The sequence below is a fragment of the Pleurodeles waltl genome, chromosome 9 (genome assembly GCF_031143425.1).
Source record: "Pleurodeles waltl isolate 20211129_DDA chromosome 9, aPleWal1.hap1.20221129, whole genome shotgun sequence".
In the NCBI taxonomy this organism is placed as follows: Eukaryota; Metazoa; Chordata; class Amphibia; order Caudata; family Salamandridae; genus Pleurodeles; species Pleurodeles waltl.
The window spans coordinates 997,464,369-997,484,637 of record NC_090448.1 but is presented as its reverse complement, the minus strand read 5'-3'; the positions used below and the strand labels follow the sequence as shown (position 1 = coordinate 997,484,637).

The window sequence follows — 20,269 nt, the reverse complement described above, 5'->3', positions numbered from 1 at the left end:
AACTCAACATACACATCATTTGACCCATAGGCAAATGCCACACATACTGATACCACCACACCACCCACTCCAGCTCCATCCAACTCAACCAGCCAATCGAATCTCACACACACATACATACACGTACTGACTCATGTACACAACATGACAGGTACTGATCTTCTTGCAATGTGCCCACATGGACATAATTGACAAGTGCAATTGTAATGTTATTGAGGTGTCAGCATTCATTGGGCAATGAATACTGACACCACACTGACCTCTGTGTAAGTGTGCCATATGTGTCTTGAACCAGTGTGTCTGCATCCATGTGTTACACAATTGTGTTCCCAACATAAGCATGTCACAATTTTTAAAAATTACGATAACATGTATATGACTGCAGTGGTCCCAAGCACATGTGCAGTGACCACACAAAGTACACTGGCAATGTGGGTTACCTACCTTTGAATTTGGCGACAGAAGTGTTGTGTTTTCTCCATGTCCCAGTGGCAGCAGCGACAGAAGTTCTTGTCCAGTCGAAAACGAAACTGGAATCTGGAGAAAAGGTAAGTTCGATCTCATTTCCCCTCCAATACGCCAACTCAGGTGAGGAGGTCAGACCACCACAGTTGGCTTGGCCAAAGGCACACCCAAATCTGCACGGCGGTAAGGGTGGCTGGAGTCCCACTAGCATCCCTTATTTCAAATGGCGTCATCAACGCAGATAAAGTTTCTTGGCAGAGGTGGAGGGGCTTGGGTGGGCTATCGCCTGTGGGACCACCAACAGCTAAACTGGGCGGGTGGACCACCAAGACAACGGATGGGTTTTCAGTTGAAAAATCAACAGCAGAACTGATACCACCACGATCTAAATCAGGCCATTAGTCGTGCACTTTTGACTGTACTTAATCTCAAATGAAAATTATGGAGAAGGTCCTCACAAGGATGGTAGCACTTGAACGATCAAGTCCCTACAATGAAGGTTCTGTGCGTGTGATTAAATAACATCATATTTGCAAATTTGAAACAGGATCCTGTATTCTAAATTATTTTTTAAACATTTTTCTGTTATTAGTATTTTTCAAAAACATTAGGAAAAGTTGGTCCCCACAAGACAGGTATCCACACATAGCTCTCACATGGATTTCGGGGGGGAGAGAAGAGGGGCAGGGGGGAAGAGAGAGATTGAAAGAGAGGGGGGGGGGGTGCCTACACACTGCATACATATTCATCATTGATGCATTGTACTTTTTATGCCTGACATTGTTTAACTGCTGTGAGTATTTTAGTATTTACATGTGTTCTACTGCATTCAATTTAAATGTTCATATTTTTGTGTACTTTATTTTGATATCTGGGAAGTGCCTTAATAAATTCATTACTCAAGCTAGAAGTGCTGCATTCCTTGGTATCGTTTTCCCCTTAGTTTGATGCAAAGCAGAACAGAAGGGAAAGGAATACATGTTGGTAGGGGTACTAAGTGAGAGAAAACACAATACTTTGTAAACTATCCAACATTTTTTTTAAACGCTCATCGCTTTCAGAGGTACTTCTTGTTTCCATTTACTTCCACCCCGCCACCCCCAACATTGTTCCTTTCCCTGCTCCCACCCTCCTCCTAGATAACTGCTTACCCCTCTTGCCCTGCAAAGAAAAAAAAACACATCCAAAAGTCACACCAATGGGTGTCCGGGTGCTATAAAGATGCAAAGGGCACTGCGCCGCATGCTCTGAAGGGCCTTTTTGGCACTATCTTCATGCAGGGCCAGAATGGTAAACTTCAGCTGAAACTTAAGATAAAAAAAAATTGTTTTGTGAAAGCATAGAATAATCCCAATCTAAAATAATAGATCACTGCCCCTCGTAGTCCGCGCCGGCTGTGTCATAGCACTTTCCCCCCCTAACTTTCCATGCTGCTGTGCAACATAGCTAAAAGAAGTCAATAAATCTCCGATAGCCAATGCTTGTTCATGGTTTAGATTTTGAAATAGGTTCCACTGAAGGAGTTAGGTGCGTGTGATGACTCTTCCTGAGCACAATGCCATCCTTTTTTTTTTTTTAAACACATACTGACGTATCACAAAATTACAAGAAGATGTATTTTGTTCATCTTAAATAACGTTGCTTTGATATGTCATACATTTCATTTTTTCTCTACACATAAAAGTACTAATAATCGTTACTCTGTTATATGTCATCCGTATGAGGTGATCTGTTTATTTGGGTATGTATTTATATTACATTTACAAAGATAATGAAAGATATGTTGCAAGTTAAAGAAAACCCGGCCAACGAAAAACTGCAACAGCAGTCCTGCCGGAAGCTATGGCACTGCTAATTACCGAGTCAGAGTTTCTACTGAAAACAAGAAGTTTCCTGCTGATTTAGCCCTTGTTTAGGCATCTGCGAGCCGAGTCGCTAGTAAGTACAGCCACACGCCACCCAGAGACCTAAGAAAACATTTCAGCGGTGCAGAAGGTTCTTTAAAAGTAAGCAGAATTCCCACAGAAGTAAAAGGCTGTATAGCAAGGAAGCATAAAATATTCCCCAATAGTGGGGTACATCATCACATTCTGTATGTGCGTTAAAAAAATTGGTATAACATGTGACGCTATAAACGTTTATGTACAAAACACAAAGTACATTTTAGAAAAAACATTTCTTTACTAAAGATGTATTATAAATTATACAAATAACTTTATAAACAATTTCTCTTTCCCCAACTTGTTTGCATTTTGCGTCACGTAATAACCCCATATAAAGTTCAAGTATGAAAGTGCATTATTGCAGTAATACCTGTTAACAGGTTCAAAAGTCTTGCTTTCTTTAATAAAATGGTCAAGTGTAAAAATAATAAAACAATCAATTAGGGACATTTACTCCTTCTAGTCGTTCGCATTGCTTCAATGCATTTCCGAAGCAGTTGAGGCAACGTGTTACAAAACAAGCTGTGTTTTACCCTTCCACAATATTAATATATTTCCTATGCATTCCAGCGCGTGCACTTTACAGCCGCGGGTTTAGTCTCAGCCTTCTTGAGCAGCGGTCACCTGCATACTTCCGAAATCATCTTCCTCCTCGTACGTTCGTTTCAGACCTCCTAGAAGAGAGGGACTTTTGATTATGATAAACCCGTAAAGGTACAAGCCATAAACATATAACCATAAGTGACCTTTTGGACAATGCAATTGCGCCAAAAAAACGCACAAGAATCAAAAATGTAGTTTTGTGGCTGTGACAGAAATAATCGACACTATCACTTTAGCTCTTACAACTTTCTTGTACATTTTAAGTTTTAAGAAAATGTATTTCGGAGGTAGAGCTCTCTCGAGTTCCAAATAATTTCAGGTAAAATAGTCAGTCTCTCATATTAACTGAAGTACTAACTTCAGGATGTTAATTTTTGTTTAGTGCTCTTCCAAAAACGGTGAATTCTTAACTTTGAGAATTCCCAATGGAATGAGCTTTTTTTTTCTGAGGGAGACCTCCCACCTCATTTCTCTGTTTTCTACTTTTTTTCATTAACCCTTCACTTACTCCATACCATAATCCTTATCTTTACTATTATCCCTTACTGTATACCAGTCTTCGGTCTGATTTTTAGGTTGAGCCTACCAGATGAGCAAGCGGTCTAGTTGCAAAACGCCTATTGTGGGCTTATCAATAACTTACAGGGGTTTACAGGGCCACTGAATATCACTGGTTGTTTGGTCACTCATTTGCTTGCTTCATGTACAATGGTTTTCCTTGTCCCAGGAATGTCCATCGTAGGAAAGTAGCCTCTTTCTAGCTTGGTTAGTCACACTTTTTGCCTGTTTGCCAGTGTGTTTGACTGTTCATTGGGATCCTGCTAACCAGGACCCCAGTGATTATGCTCTCTTCTTTTAAACTTGGTTGCTGGAACCTTTTTCACCCCACATTTGGCATACTGGTGCCGACATGTAAGTCGCTATTATACTGTACCTAGGTACCCAGGGCATTGGGGTACCAGGGGATTCCTATGGGCTGCAGCATGTATTATGCCAACCATAGGGAGCCCATGCAAAGTGTTTTGCAGGCCTGCCATTGCAGCCTGCATGAAAGGGTGCATGCATCCTTTCATTACCAGGTCACTGTACCAGGTCACTGTAAGTCACCCCTATGGCAGGCCCTCCTAGCCTAGAAGGCAGGGTGCACGTACCTGTGTGTCAGGGCACTCTTGCACAAGCCGAGGTGCCCCCACAAGCTCCTGCTCCATTTTCTTGGACTTCCGGAATGGGGGTCACAATTTTGCACTTGTACTACCTATGTCCAGCTACATAATGGTAAATCTGAACCTCAACATGTTTGGTATCAAACATGTCAGAATCATACCCTAATACTGTTGCAAGTATTGGGAGCATGATTCCTTGCACTCTGGGGCTCCTTAGAAGACCCCCAGCATTGCTACCACCAGTCTTACAGGGTTTTGCGGGCAGCCCTAGCTGCCACTATTCCTCATGCAGTTTTCTGCCCTCCTGCTGCTTGATCTGATCAAGCTCAGGAAGGCAGAACAAAGATTTGCTTTGGGAGAGGGCGGTAACACTTCTCCCTTTGGAAATAGGTGTGACTGGCTTGGGAAATTGGCCTCCCCAAGCCACTGGTATGCTTTGAAGGGCACATTTGGTGCTTTCCGTGCATAAACCAGTCGACACCGGTTCAGGGACCCCCAGTCTCTGAGGCAAAACTGGACAATGGAAAGGCGAGTGGTCAGAACTCCTTCACAGGGTCCCTGGCTTCTGCCATCTTGTTTCCACGGTTGGCAGGGAACTCTCAGAGCATCTGATTCCTCCTTGGACTCCTCTGCAACCTCCACTTTGACTTCTAGCCACCGGAACCGCGACTGGACCCTCCAGGAACCAACAATCTGCATCCACGAAGAAGACTCTTTTTGCAACATTGTTTCCACGGCTCCTTCCAGGTTCTGCAACATTTCCCCGGCTGTGCATCCTCTGAGTGCGGCAAGTCCTCAGTCTGAACAAGAAGGAAGAAGGAATCTCCCTTGGAGGGAAGGAGTTACCCCCCTGCATCCGCAGGCACCTACTGCAACAACCACCCGCTTCATGGATCTCCTCTCATCCTGGGCTGCGTGGATGCTGCATCACGGGTGGTGGTCCAGAGTAGTCCACTTGATCCTCTCTGCCAGCTGTCCGACTTTGGTGGCGGGAAGCCCTTGCCTTCCCATGCAAGACAGTACCCCATGCACAGCGTCTCTTACAGCTGCCAAAGCTTGTTGGCATCTCCTCCAAGGGACCTTCAGACTGTGTGCAGCACCAGCCCTCCTTCCTTCGACGCACAGCCCTCTGCGTGGTTCTCCTGTGGCGCGGGATCCCTTTCTGTAGTGCTGCATGGGCTCCACTGTGACTTCTGTGTCCCTGTCCTGTGGGTGCTGCCTCTGCGGGCTCTCTGTCGCTGAGGGTCTCCTCTGACTCCGCCTCCTGGGTTGAGTCCTCCTGGGCCTTGCTGGTCCCCGGCAGCACCACTTTTCCACTAACCGTGAATTTGCCTTTGCCAAGACTTGTTGGTGGAATTCCTGTACAGACACCCATCTGCAATCTTCACTCCAGCGTGGGAAGTCTTCTGCATCCATCAGGTAATCTTCTCCGGCTCCAGTGCTAACCTGTTCTACCACATCCTTGACTAACTCCTGCAAGTACAATTGGGTGGGTAGTAGCTCCTAATCCTCCTGGACTCCACTGAGACTTTTGGACTTAGTCCCCCCTCCACAGGTGGCCTTCTCCAGGAATCCATCGCTGGCTTCTTGCAGTCTTGTCAGGGTGTCTTCTTTTCCTTTCTTTTGGGTTGTCTGGGGACATTCCAGTGATATACTCCTGCTTTTTTGGTCGGGGGGAGGGGACGGTTACTTTGTTACTTATCTCTGGTTTTCTGATGCTCCCTGTTCCTCTCTACACATTACACTTACCTAGGTGGGGGTCCTGTGTTAACATTCCATTTTTTAGTATATGGTTTGGGCTCCCCCTAGGGTCACTATTGGTTATTGCTATTTGCACTGTCTTCTAACCTTTTCTGTGTCTATTACTATTTACTAGTGTATATAATTAATGTATTACTTACCTCCTTATTGGAGCTTTGGCCTTCTAGTATCTCGTGGTTTTGTGTGACCAAAAATAAATTACCTTTATTTTTGTCAAACTGAGTTTTCTTTCATGTGTGAAAAAGCTGTGTGACTACAGTGGTTTTGTATGAGCTTTGCATGTCTCCTAGATAAGCCTTGGCTCTTCACCCACAGCTACCCCTAGAGAGCCTGGCTTCAAGCACTGCCTTCACTTCACTAATAGGGGATACTTGGAATAGGGTGTAAGTACCTTAGGTACCCACCACACACCAGGCCAGCTTCCTACAGCCATCTTGTGCTTGTCCTTTCCTGGGGCATAGCCTCTTTACCATCTCGGATTGGCTGGCTTTTTACCCTTTAGCGGCTCACTTTTAGGGAACTACTTTTTCTAAAGTACTCCATGATAGTGCATGTGTTTTCCAGCTTTCTCCCTCGTGTGTTTTTCACCCACTGTTCCAAGTTGCTTTCTCACTCGTGCTTGTACACATGTTGCTGTCCCTGGTGATCAGTTTTTCTCCTCCCCCCCCTACGTTTTGCTTTCTTACTCGTGCTTGTGCACATGCTGCTGTCCCGAGTAATCTGCATTCCCCCTCCCTACTAATCACTGCTGCTTCCCCCCCTTTACCCATAGATTTTCAGAATTACAATCAACTATGTAAATTATTTCAGTTTAGATTTAGTGGGTACAATTGAAAAGTTGTATATTGGAATCTAAATGTGCACCCCTCAAGGTGAAGATGTAATTCACTAATATTTCAAGTGGTATGCCTCAAAGGCTGCGGAAGATGTAGGTTGCTAGGCATTCTACTGGAAATTTCTTGCAACATCTGCCATTTTCCTCAGGTGGATTTTTGTGTAAGGTCAAGCTATGCACTGGGGAAAAACAGCCATAAGCAATAACGGCCAAGTTAGTTACCTTTGGTAAAGTCTTATCTGGTAGACTATCTAGCTGCAGGTTCCTCACCTTAGGATTGTCCCGCCAAGAGTCACACTGGAACCAGAAATGTTCTAGCAGTACCCCGGCGGGTGCTAGGTGGCATAGTTCAGCTCTCCGTCAGCAGTGTCAACCATACCAGAGGTGACACATGTAGTACCTATAAAGGCGCCATTTCGGTGTGCTGATGTCAGTTCATTGTCATGACTTTCCATGGCACGAGCATGGAGCCACGATGAAGACTGACCACTGGTGAATTGCTAGGCTACTATGCAAGGGGAAGCCCTCATCTGTTAATTAGGTCACAGAGTGGTGAGGATCAGTATGGAATCGGTTGCTAAATAGAGTCTCTACCAGGTAAGACGTTACTGAAGATAAGTAACTAGTTCATCTGATAGAGAGTTCTAGCTGCAGATTTCTTACTGAAGAATAGATCCTCAAGCAAAGCCTCCTTGAGGCAGGTCTACAAATCTGATTTTCAGACCAGAAAATTCACAGGACAGAATGGGCAAAATGTCCATCCCGACGGACCTGGCTGTCCAGGCAGTAGTGCTTCGTGAACATCTGCAGTAAAACCCACATTGCAGCCTGACAAGATGTCTAAGCCTGGAACTTTGTGAGCAAACGCAGTGGTCACAGCTTTGGCTATAGTGGAATGAGTGTGCATCCCCTCCAGTGGTTTCTTTTTGGCCGGTACATAGGAGATTCTTATGTAGAACACAATCCATTGGGAGGTGGCTAATTTGGGCACAGCCTTCCCTTTCTTGGCCCCAACGTACGCTATGGAGAGTTGGTCATCCACCAGGAATTCCTTTGTGCGCTCAAGGTAAAAAGACAATGCTTTTTTTTGGCACCAACAGCGGAGTTTCTCCTTTTCCTTAGAAGGATGAAGCAGGGCAAAAATGGTAGGCAGGGTGATCGTCTCGCCTAAGTGGAAAAGGGTGACTACCTTCAGGAGGAAGGAGGCACATATCTGGAGAACCAGTTTTTCAAGATAAAAAGAAGTGCACGGTGGGTGTGCAGAGAGAGTATGCAACTCGCTGACCATCATTAACTATGTAATGGCCACCAGAAAGGATGATTTGACGGTTAATAATGGAAGAGGAGAGTTGTGTAATGGCTCAAAAGGTGTGCTTCAGGAAAGTGAGGATAAGGTTCAAGTCCCACTGGGGCTTGATGAAGGCCGGTCGGGGAAATGTGTTGCAAATCTTTGAGGAATCTAGTCACAATGGGTGACATAAATAAGCAAGGTTGGTCCAGCAACCACAAAAATGCAGAAATGGCTGAAAGATAGCCCATAACTGAGCCCAGAGCAGAGCCTTGTTGGGCCAAAGAAAGAAAAAATAGTAGGACCTGAGAAAGAGGAGCAGATAGGGAGATCAATGCTTTCTGATACAAACTGTGCCACAAATTTGTCCCAACAGCAGGCATATACTGATATGGTGGAGGGATGTGTGGCTAGCAGAACATCAGACTTCTGGAGAAAGGTCAAAGGCTGTCAACTATGTCTGCTCAATCTCCATGCCTGAAGGCAGTGAGTGAGCAGGTTTGGGTGAGGAAGCTGGAGTTCCACTCAAGACAAAAGGCGTCTGCAAGATAGCTGCCTTGGAAACTCCAGCGCGTAGAACTGCTGACATTGCTTGTACTCTGCAGTGGCAAATAGATCTAACTAAGGCTTTCCCTACACTTGGAAGAGGACTTGCGCCACCCTCTGGATGGAGATGCCATTTGTAATTTGCTAGGCATGGACAGCTCAGTTTGTTCACCTTGATGTTCAGAGAGCCTGACAGGTGTTGAACCACAAGGGAAATGCCCTGGTGTTCCAGCCATGTCCAGAGACACAGTGCCTCTTGACAAAGGGTCAACTACCCCACCCTGGCCTGCTTGTTGCAGTACCACATGGCAGTAGTGTGTCCGTGAACACCTGCACTAGCCTTCCCTTGGTGGAGGCTAGAAGGGCCTTCAATACCAAGAGAATCGTCCCACGCCCCAACAAGTTTATGTGGAGTCTGGACTCTCCCAGGGAACAAAGTTCTCTAATCTCCACCTCTCCTAGACAGCTGTCCCATCCCAGAAGTGACACCTATCACTACAGTCAGCTCTGGTTAGGGAAGGTAGGGGGATCTACAGTGACCCAATCGCAATTCGTTAGCCACCACTGTAGAGGTTTTGCAGTTCCCTCCAAGATCTGGACCATGATGCCCCGGACGCTGCACCCATTGGAATGTTAAGACCCACTGCAGAGCCTGCAAGTGCCAATGGACATATGTTACTAGTAGGCTGCAGGAGGCTATGAAGCTCAGAATCCTCAGTCAGTCTCACTGAAATACAGGATAGAGGATAAAGCGGGAGGATAAGCCAAAAAACGGACTGTGTCCGGCACAGATCCAATGAAAGGGAGCGTCTGAGAGGGAGTAAGGTGTGATTTCGGCACATTGATAGCAAGCCCCAGTGAGTGAGGGAGGTTCACAGTAGTCTGTAGGTGGGAGACTACTGTCTGGGGTGAGAACGCCTTTAACAGCCAATTGTCGAGGTAGGAACCCCAGACCTCCACAGGTGTGCTGTAACTACTGCCATCACCTTGGTGAACACCCAAGGGGCACTGGTAAGGCCGAAGGGAACCAAGGCAATTTGAAAATGCTTGTGGCTCACCATGAACCACAGGTAACATCTGTGTGTGGGCAGGATGGGGATGTGAAAATATGCATCCAGCAAATCCAATGCTACAATCCATACTCCTAGGTTCTCCAGAACTTGAATGAGCGTGAGCATTTTGAATTTCTCCTGTTTGAGGAAGAGATTTAGAAGGTGCAGGTGTAGGTTAGAACAACAGCTTTGCCCTTCTTGGGCACCAGAAAGTAGCAGGAATAGCAACCACAACCGACATCCAATGCTGGCAACCTACTCTGAGAGCAAACACTTCATGGCAGAGTACGGAAAGATAGTCCTACGTCAACAGCTCTTAAGTGGGTGGCATGGGTGGAGGGGCAGTCACAAAGGGGATGCAGTGGCTCCTTTGTACAATCTGTTGTACTCAACAGTCTGATGTTATTGACCTCAGTGGGGCAGGTGATGTCTTATCCTGCCCTCCACTGGATGCCTATGATAGTAGGTGGGCAAACTATAGGGGCTTGGAGACTGCAGCTGCGAGGGGAGTTGTGGACTGGCTTGACATCTGGCTACCTCTTCCATGTGGTCTTTGTGACCGCGTCCTCGACCACAAGAAGGTGTGGAAGCTTACTGGCCATGGTTACTGGAGTATATTGACTGAGTTGGAAACCCCTTCTATGGCTACGAAAGGGGCGAAAGGCAGAATGAGGGTGGCGAGGGGCCATAGAGAGTCCCCATGAACCTGGATGTAGCCATGAAAGCACTCTAGTGCCAAGTCCACCTTCTCTCTGAAGAGACAGGAGCCATCAAAGGGCATGTCCATAAGCAATGATAAGACATCCCTGGAAGAGCCAGCAGTCCTCAGCCAAGTGTTGCGCCAAAGGGCCACGGACAAAGAAATTGCTCTGCCCAGCGAGTTGGTCGGTTCCAGACCATAACAAATTGTAGCATCTCTCCTGTCGACAATAGCCTAGGAGAGTATGAATTAACAGCCCAAGAGGCTTGTTGTGTTCACCAACAGTAGTGCTAGGCTATGGAAGAGAACACTCTCTTGCTAAAGGTCTCCAAGCCTCTTGGACCCCCTATTGGTGGAGTGGAAGGGAACGTGCCATGGTTAATTCTGGAAGTGGAGCCCTGGACCACCAAGCACACCGGAGTGGGGCGCAGGGTGAGGAAACCAGGATCCCATGGAGGAAGGCGGCTGTAATTGTTCTGTGCACAGAAGTCCCTGTGCAGGGTGTAGGCAAGGCCCTGAGGAAAAAGTTGGTTAGGGCTTCATTTAAGGGGAGCAAGGGTTCGGAGGGGGCAGTCCCTGGTTAAAGCACCTCTGTCAAGACGTTAGTCTTAACTGCTACTGTGGGCAGTTGAAGGGTCAAGACCTCAGCCACCATATGCATCACCATAGTAAAAGACGCTGCCTCCTCTGTAACCACAACAAGAGAGGAGACCAAGCCAGTGTCGGGAGATGTGTCTGACCCACTGGCATCTGCCAGATCCTCTTATCAGGTGACCTCTTTGGTGTCATCCAATGGGTGGCAATATTCATTAGAGTCGCCATGCCCCTTCCATTCATCCCCTGTAACAAGACTGTCAAAGAAAAAAAGCCCTGGCTTGGACCCAGAAGGCATGGCTCTGGACGGCACCAGAATCTGCATATTGCAATGCTGTCCCTGTCTGTGTTGGAGTAGAGTATGACTTGGAAGGTGTTGTTCGTGCCGTCAGCATGGAAACGGGCACCAGAGAAGGTCTCGATCTCACTGGCGATGACACTCCGGATCCATCACAAAATCCATTGCCCCGACTAAAGCCAAGGATGTACCAGATGTCAGGAAGCCAGTAAGAGTCCCTCCAGAACCCATCGGGCCAAAGGCACTTCAGAGGGCTCAGGCTGCCCAGAAATTAGGTGTATGGCCTCAAACATGGACGGGGGTTGATCCGGCTCTTGGAAAATCGATGAGCCAACCCTGTTTGGGGCTATGCAGAGGCACCAGGCCTACAGTACAGACACTTCCTTGTCTCATCCGAACATTTTGAAGGGTGCAGAGAAGGTGAAGACTTCAACTTCTTGGATTTATTTTTTCTTGTGCAACTTACCAGACAAAAGCTTCCAACGAGATGATGACCATTGGTTTCAGCTCTGCGAGCGGTCTTGGAACCTTCAAGGCAAACGGGCTAGACTGTCGCAGGGCCGTCCAAAGTCAGGCAGCAAGGAGCTTGAGGAAACACTCCCTCATTGCCTTCGGGTGCATGGTGCAGCAATTCTCTGAGTCATGGCCTTCAAATTATGGCCTTTCTCCAAACACCACAGACATACCAAGTATCTGTGACAAGCGCCACATGGTTTAAAACAAGCCAGTTTCTTGGGAGATATCCCTGTCACACTAGGAGAAAGAATGTTTTTCCAAAAGTAGTTGACAAAAACGTCAAAAAAAGCCAGTCAAGAAGTGTGTGTGTGTGTGTATATATAAATATAATAATCACAGCGTGCGGGCACTGTTCTATATTCAAAATTCTGCTTACAAATTGACATTTTTGTGGCCCTATGAAATATTTTAGCATCCGTTTGTATACATATATTTGCCAGGTTGGCATTAATCCTATATTTACGCACATGTTCATGTAATTGTTTTGGTACAGTAGAAAAACACACCCTCAGAAGTGGGAACTCTTGTAGACAATATTGTAGACATATATATATATATATATATATATATATATATATATATATATATATATATAATGCGTTTAGAACTTTTACCTTGCCTGCCACCATCAAAGCTATTCAAATGAAATATATGCATTGATAAAGGGAACTGGAACGTATGTGGAAATATGTGAAGATATAACTGGAATGTATGGGCTTGTGGCAGAGTAGTAAATTAACTATGGAACAGCAAATGATTAAGGTGTCAGCCTGCTCAGATACCTGAAAAAGGTACTATGGCTCTTCGAATCTAAAAAAATAATCATGCAGGCCTTGGTAATTTCTAGGCTGGGTTATGGCAACATGCTCGGTTTGGGCGCTACATATGCCCATTTACTTCATTTACAAACAGGGGCGGCTCCTCCTCAGTGGCAGAGGGGCAGTTCTCCACCTGGCTGAGTGAGGCGGCAGGAGACTGCTGCGGGAGACTGGCGACGCAAGGTGTTTTTTTTTTTTTTTTTATGTTGTTTTTCCCCCACTGTTCAAGATGCTGTGGCACGTCTGCTCTGCCATATTCCTTGTCGAGAGATGCTCACTATCTTCATTGCTTGCATTGGGTTCCCGTAACCAAATGCATTCAATTTAAAGCTTTATGTTATGTTTATAAAGCTTTGCACCATGCTGGGCCAGGATGCATGCAGTCGCTGATTTGACCTTCTGTTTCTAAGCAGCTGCTTCAATCTAGTGAATGGCATTGCACCTTCATTCCTAAAGTCAGATGGTCTAGACAGGGTGGAAGGTACTTGATGTTGTTGGGACCCAAGATGTGGAAACTTCAACCGCTCAATCTATGTCCCTGCAACTGTTATGAAATTTTCAGGAAGATGCTTAAGATCTGGCTTTATTAAGCCTTTGAGTTGTGTCCTTCTCTTCCCTGCAAGCACTGGGAAACCCTGTTGGGGTAGCCATCCCTCTATAAATTGATTAATTGATGTGATGGGTGGCAGGGAAGCTCATACAGTGTGCCTGACTCATAAAAGTATTTACAGTTAAAATGGCTGCATATTTGCACTTGTAGTACATTAACGCTCTTTTGATGTCCAATGTATGAAGTGCTCTTTCAGCTACAGAGTCTGGCTGTGGGAAGAACACTGGTAATTCTACTGTTTGATTTAAGTGGAACGGTGATATGACTTTTGGTAAAACTTTAGGATTTGTTCGTAGAACTACTTTATGCTTGTGTATCTGAATAAATGGTTCTTGTATGGTAAATGCTTGAATCTCACTTACTCTTCTTAAAGATGTGATGGCAATTAAAAATGCAACTTTCCATGTTAAGTATTGCATTTCACAAGAGTGCATGGGCTCAAAAGGTGGACCCATGAGTCGTGTTAAGACAATGTTGAGGTTCCATGAAGGAACTGGTGGTGTTCTTGGTGGTATAATTCTCTTTAGACCTTCCATAAATGCTTTTATGACTGGTATTCTAAATAGAGAAGTTGAGTGCGTAATTTGCAGGTAAGCTGAAATTGCTGTAAGATGTATTTTAATGGAAGAAAAAGCTAGCTTTGATTTTTGCAAATGTAGTAAGTATCCTACGATGTCTTTGGCAGATGCGTGTAAGGGTTGAATTTGATTATTGTGGCAGTAATAGACAAATCTTTTCCACTTATTTGCATAGAAATGTCTAGTGGTAGGTTTCCTAGCTTGTTTTATGACCGCCATACATTCCTGTGTAAGGTCTAAATGTCCGAACTCTGGGACTTCAGGAGCCAGATTGCTAGATTCAGCGATGTTGGATTTGGGTGTCTGATCTGTTGCGTTAACACATCTGGTATGTTTGGTAGTTTGACATGAGGCACTACTGAGAGGTCCAGTAGTGTTGTGTACCAAGGTTGCCTTGCCCATGTCGGTGCTATTAGTAGGAGTTCGAGTTTGTTTTGACTCAGCTTGTTTACTAGATATGGAAGGAGTGGGAGAGGGGGAAAAGCGTAAGCAAATATCCCTGACCAACTTATCCATAACGCATTGCCCTGAGACTGATCTTGTGGGTACCTGGATGCGAAGTTTTGGCATTTTGCGTTTTCCTTTGTTGCAAACAGATCTATTTGTGGCGTTCCCCAACTTTGGAAGTAAGTATTTAGTATTTGGGGGTGAATCTCCCATTCGTGGATCTGTTGGTGATCCCGAGAAAGATTGTCCGCTAGCTGGTTCTGAATTCCTGGAATAAATTGTGCTATTAGGCGAATGTGGTTGTGAATCGCCCAATGCCATATTTTCTGTGCCAGGAGACAACTGTGTTGAGTGTGTGCCTCCCTGTTTGTTTAGGTAATACATCGTTGTCATGTTGTGTGTTTTGACAAGAATGCGTTTGTAGCTTATTATGGGTTGAAATGTTTTCAGCGCTAGAAATACTGCCAATAGTTCTAAGTGATTTATGTGAAAGTGTTTTTGGTGAGTGTCCCATTGTCCTTGGATGCTGTACTGATTGAGGTGTGCTCCCCACCCTATCATGGAGGCATCTGTTGTTATTACGTATTGTGGCACTGGGTTTGGAAAGGCCGCCCTTGGTTTAAATTTATACTGTTCCACCATTGAAGCGAGGTGTATGTTTGGCGGTCTACCAACACCAGATCTAGAATTTGACCCTGTGCCTGTGACCACTGGGATGCTAGGCACTGTTGTAAGGGCCGCATGTGCAACCTTGCGTTTGGGACAATGGCTATGCATGAGGACATCATGCCTAGGAGTTTCATCACCTTTTTGACTTGTATTTTTTGATTTGGATACATGGCCTGTATTACATTGTGAAATGCCTGAACCCTTTGTGGGCTTGGCGTGGCAATCCCTTTTGCTGTGTTGATTGTCGCTCCTAAGTATTGCTGTGTTTGACACGGCAGAAGGTGTGACTTTGTGTAGTTGATTGAGAAACCTAGTTTGTGGAGGGTTTCTATGACATACTTTGTGTGTTGTGAACCCCGTTCTAGCGTGTTTGTTTTGATTAACCAATCGTCTAGGTACGGGAACACATGTATTTGCTGCCTTCTGATATGTGCAGCTACGACTGCTAGGCATTTTGTAAAAACTCTTGGCGCAGTTGTTATTCCGAACGGCAACACCTTGAATTGGTAGTGTACCCCTTGGAATACAAACCTTAAGTACTTTCTGTGTGAAGGATGTATCGGTATATGGAAATATGCATCCTTTAGGTCTAGTGTTGTCATGTAGCCTTGTTTGAGCAGTGGGATTACGTCTTGTAATGTCACCATGTGAAAGTGATCTGATTTGATGTAGGTATTTAATGTTCTGAGATCTAATATAGGTCTCAGACTCTTGTCTTTTTTGGGTATGAGAAAGTACAGAGAGAAACTCCTGTTCCTTTCTGTTGGTTTGGTACTAATTCTATTGCTTCTTTCTGTAGCAACGCCTGAACTTCTAGTCCTAGAAGATCTATATGTTGTTTTGACATATTGTGTGTTTTCGGTGGGACGTTTGGAGGGAATTTGAGAAAGTCTATGCAATAACCATGCTGGATAATTGCCAGTACCCAAGTATCTGTTGTTATTTCCTCCCAATGTTTGTAAAACTTGCTTAGTCTCCCCCCCCACAGGTGTTATGTGTTGGGGATGTGTGACTTGTAAGTCACTGCTTATTTTGAGGAGTTTTGGGACTTTGGAACTTTCCTCTATTTTTTTTGGAACTGTCCCCTTCTATATTGTCCCCGAAAACTTCCACGCAGATATTGGCTCTGATAAGTGGGCCTTGTTTGTGAGGTCGTGGGTTCTGTGCTTTGCCCTCGAAACCCCCCTCGAAACTGTGTTTTTCGAAATGTGCCTCTGCTCTGTGGGGAGTAGAGTGCACCCATGGCTTTGGCAGTGTCAGTGTCCTTCTTAAGTTTTTCGATAGCAGTGTCCACCTCCGGCCCAAACAACTGATGTCCGTTAAATGGCATATTGAGCACAGCTTGCTGTATTTCTGGTTTAAATCCTGATGTACGCAGCCATGCATGTCTCCTTATGGTCACTGCTGTGTTGACAGTTCTAGCAGCTGTGTCTGCAGCATCCATAGCTGACCGTATCTGATTGTTGGAGATACTCTGTCCTTCTTCAACTACTTGCTGTGCTCTTTTGTGGAACTCCTTGGGCAAATGTTCTATAAAATGTTGCATTTCGTCCCAATGAGCCCTATCGTATCTGGCCAACAAAGCCTGTGAATTTGCAATACGCCACTGGTTTGCTGCCTGTGCCGCCACCCTTTTGCCTGCTGCGTCGAATTTGCGACTTTCCTTATCTGGAGGTGGTGCATCTCCTGAAGTATGTGAGTTTGCTCTCTTGCGAGCTGCCCCTACTACAACTGAGTCTGGTGTTAGCTGTTGTGTGATGTACACGGGGTCTGTTGGTGGCGGTTTATATTTGTTCCTCGACTCTTGGAGTAATGGCCCTTCCTTTTACAGGCTCCTGAAACACTTGTTTGGAGTGTTTGAGCATCCCAGGTAGCATGGGAAGACTCTGGTACTGGCTGTGTGTAGACGACAGTGTATTAAATAGAAAGTCGTCTTCAATGGGCTCTGCATGTAGGCTGACATTATGAAATGCCGCTGCCCTCGACACCACTTGTGCGTAGGCTGTACTATCTTCTGGTGGCGACGGTCTAGCTGGATAACAGTCAGGACTATTATCTGACACTGGTGCATCATAAAGGTCCCATGCGTCAGGGTCATCTTGACTCATCCCTGTGTGGGTCGGGGATTGCATCATAGGTGGAGTGGCTACCGGTGATGGTTGCGGAGAGCATTGTGGAGATGGTGGCGGGGTTACTTGTTTAGCCACCTTTGCCTGTGGCTGCTTGTCTTTCTCCTGGAAGGCAAGTTTGCGTTTCATCCTAATAGGAGGGAGAGTGCTGATCTTTCCCGTTTCTTTTTGGATGTGGAGCCGTCTTTGGGTGTAGTCTGGCTCCATTGTCTCTAATTCCTGTCCAAATCTATGTATTTTCATTTGTGAGGACAGTCCTTGTTCCTCTGTATAGGAACTTGATCTCGGTTCCGAAGCCGGATGTTTCTGTATCGAAACCTTTTCGGCTACTTTTTTCGGTTCCGACGAAACCTTTTTTGTTTTCGGCGTTGTGGTCTCTCGGTGCCGACTCATTTCGGTGCTGCTGTCTTGGTGCCGAACCTGCTCGGAGCCACTATCTTGAGCCCGAGATTGCTGTGTGGCGGTATCTCGACCGGAGTCGGATGACTTCGCCACCAGCGTGCCCTTTTTCGGTGCCGATGATTGGTCACCTATTTTTCGGGTTAAGCCATGGCCTGTTGGCGGTGGCGTCCCCTGGGCTTTTGTTGTCTTCTTGTGAGTTTTATGTTTCGACGTCTTACTCACGGTTTTCGGCGTTTCTTCAGGATCGAGCTCGTCGGAGTCCGATTCATGGATGGAGAAGCTTTCTTCTTCCTCCTGGAAACGCCCTTGTCTTGTCGGCGCCGACGCCATCTGCAGTCTTCTTGCTCTTCGGTCTCTTAATGTCTTCCTCGACCGAAACGCTCGACAGGCTTCACAGGTATCCTCCTTGTGCTCTGGAGACAGACACAAGTTACAGACCAGATGCTGATCTGTATATGGATACTTGTTATGGCATTTTGGGCAGAAGCGGAATGGGGTCCGTTCCATCAGCCTTGAAGAGACACGTAGCCGGGCCCCGACGGGGGGGGGGGATCAAAAAAACCCCGAAGGGCCACCGGAGCTCTTCAAAAGTCGGTGTCAATCTGTTATAACTAACCCGATACCGAACGCAAACAATACCGACGATTTTTCCGAGATTCTAACTAACTTTCCGACCCGAAACACGGAGCGAAAAGGAACACGTCCGAACCCGATGGCGGAAAAAAAACAATCTAAGATGGAGTCGACGCCCATGCGCAATGGAGCCGAAATGGGAGGAGTCCCTCGATCTCGTGACTCGAAAAGACTTCTTCGAAGAAAAACAACTTGTAGCACTCCGAGCCCAACACCAGATGGCGGGATGTCCACAGCATGTGTATCTGAAGCTACACATGCCACCGAACATATATATACACACACACCCACACACACACACACACACACACCCATCTATCCATATACAAACATGTACATACACAAACATACATCTTTGAAACGAAGTAAATCACCAACCAAAATGGAATGGTACTTCTGTCTCACTGGAAACACTTCTGAAATAGTTCCACCCAAGCAATGATCCAATTATGTGCTGTACAGTTATGTCCCTGGTGTCTGCATTTTGTGTCAGACTAATACAAGAAGACTGGTATGACAAGTTTTCTGCAGCAGTCAAGCAGGGCTCCCATCTTTATGCATACGCCTTGCGTCAGCTACAACCATTTTCAAATACACTGGACTCTAACCCAGCATTAACAATGCATCCTCCCAGACCAAAATAAATTACATCCATCCACCTATTTGAGAGACCCCACACTGCCACTAGACATTATGTAGCCAAAAAAGTCCAGACCACAAAGCCTCGCAGGAGCTGTGATGCATGCGAGAATGTAATGAGATTCTCTATGGCCGCCCCTACATTCGTTTGGTAACTAAGATGTTCATGTTTTTAAGCTTTGTCGTGTTGGAATTGGATCCTTGAATCAAGGCTTGCACTGTGTTTTCAATTATTAAAGTATACAAAGCCAGTGATGGCTTGAATGCTTGAAATAATTCGCAGCCACTAGTAATAACTCTGGGCCCAGTCTATGATTATTGAGCACATTAAGCTACCGCAGTTTAGAACCAGCCGTAAGAAAATCACTTTTGGCCCTGATCCAGTGGGAACAGTCCAACCCGAACCTCCAGACCAGATCCTCCCTGAACTTGTCCTGGGTTGCTTGTGTTCCGGTTAATAGAGGACTTTCTATTTTCCATTTGAATAGTGAAGACTGATTTGCATATAGCTGGGTCGAAACTGAGGTGGCATGGTGAGCAAAAAACAAAGGACTGAGATGTGACCCAATAGACTGACCGGGGCTGAAATGTATTCAAGTATTCCATCCATTACCTCGTTTTTGTTGCCCGAAGTATGCTCAGTTGTTGTCACTAATACTGTTCAATATGCAAATTCCACTCCAGTATACTTAGAGTGTCCTAAGCTTAAACAACTCGGTATGCTGGTGAACAATGCATTTCTTGATATACTAACAAACAGAGTATCGTGTGGGTGAGCAAAACTGAAAAGACGAGTTACATGTGATAACATACACTAATCAGAGAAAAAATGGGAAGCTCCACCTACATGTCTTACTTCTTCACTGGGTTCTCCCAGGGCAGGCAGTAAAGAAGCATTACTGAAGATAACACCTTTATTAAAACCGGATGCACAATGGCTCAAGGAAAAGAGTTGTTTCCTCCCCGTAGGGATATGTTGTAGGGACTGGCCTCAAATGCGGAGAAATAAATATATAAAATTGAGGAAGCACCAGTACAAAATACCGACATGAGTAAAATGGCATTCAGTAAGAAATCAAGGCATTATCAAATTATTGGCCACTAAAACGAAGATAGACGAGTGTTTATGCAGTGGATGGAGATGACGGACAAGGGGAGTACTTGACAATAGGAGCTCCACACACACACATGAGAATTCATTGCTGCTACAGAAGTGCAATCCACAAGCTAATACAACATATTCCAACTCGAAACTAACCAGGGTTACCAATATTTAAGTACAGTACATTTGTATAAAATCTGTTGTGCCTGAATGTCCTGCTCCAGGTGGGCGTTTGCTCACAGGGTTTCTGAATGGTGGTGCCCCACTGAGAGCTGTTTGAGATAACCCACGTCACTCTGCACTCTCCTGGCCTCGTCCACCCTTTTTGTCCAAGGCTTACCTTAGCTTCGTACCGCAGCTATTAATGGCCTAATGCATCGCTTGAACTTAGGCTTCCTTCACAATTACATTCTAATCACCTCCTCATCCCGATTAGGTCTGAAACCTCCACTGAACTCTAGATGCTGCCTCAAAGTTT

At 45.6% G+C, this 20,269-nt stretch overlaps 1 protein-coding gene across 5 annotated transcripts in view; it reads right to left on the bottom strand.

Annotated features, from left to right (window-relative positions):
• Nucleotides 1-2,165: 2,165 nt before the first annotated feature.
• STYX (serine/threonine/tyrosine interacting protein) overlaps nt 2,166-20,269 on the bottom strand; it is a 363,082-nt gene continuing 344,978 nt past the window's right edge. For all 5 annotated transcript variants that reach the window (XM_069208552.1, XM_069208551.1, XM_069208555.1 and 2 more), the window contains one exon: nt 2,166-3,082. In XM_069208552.1, the coding sequence (XP_069064653.1) occupies nt 3,009-3,082 (74 nt within the window). In that variant the 3' untranslated portion in view covers nt 2,166-3,008. The remainder of the gene's footprint in view (nt 3,083-20,269) is intronic.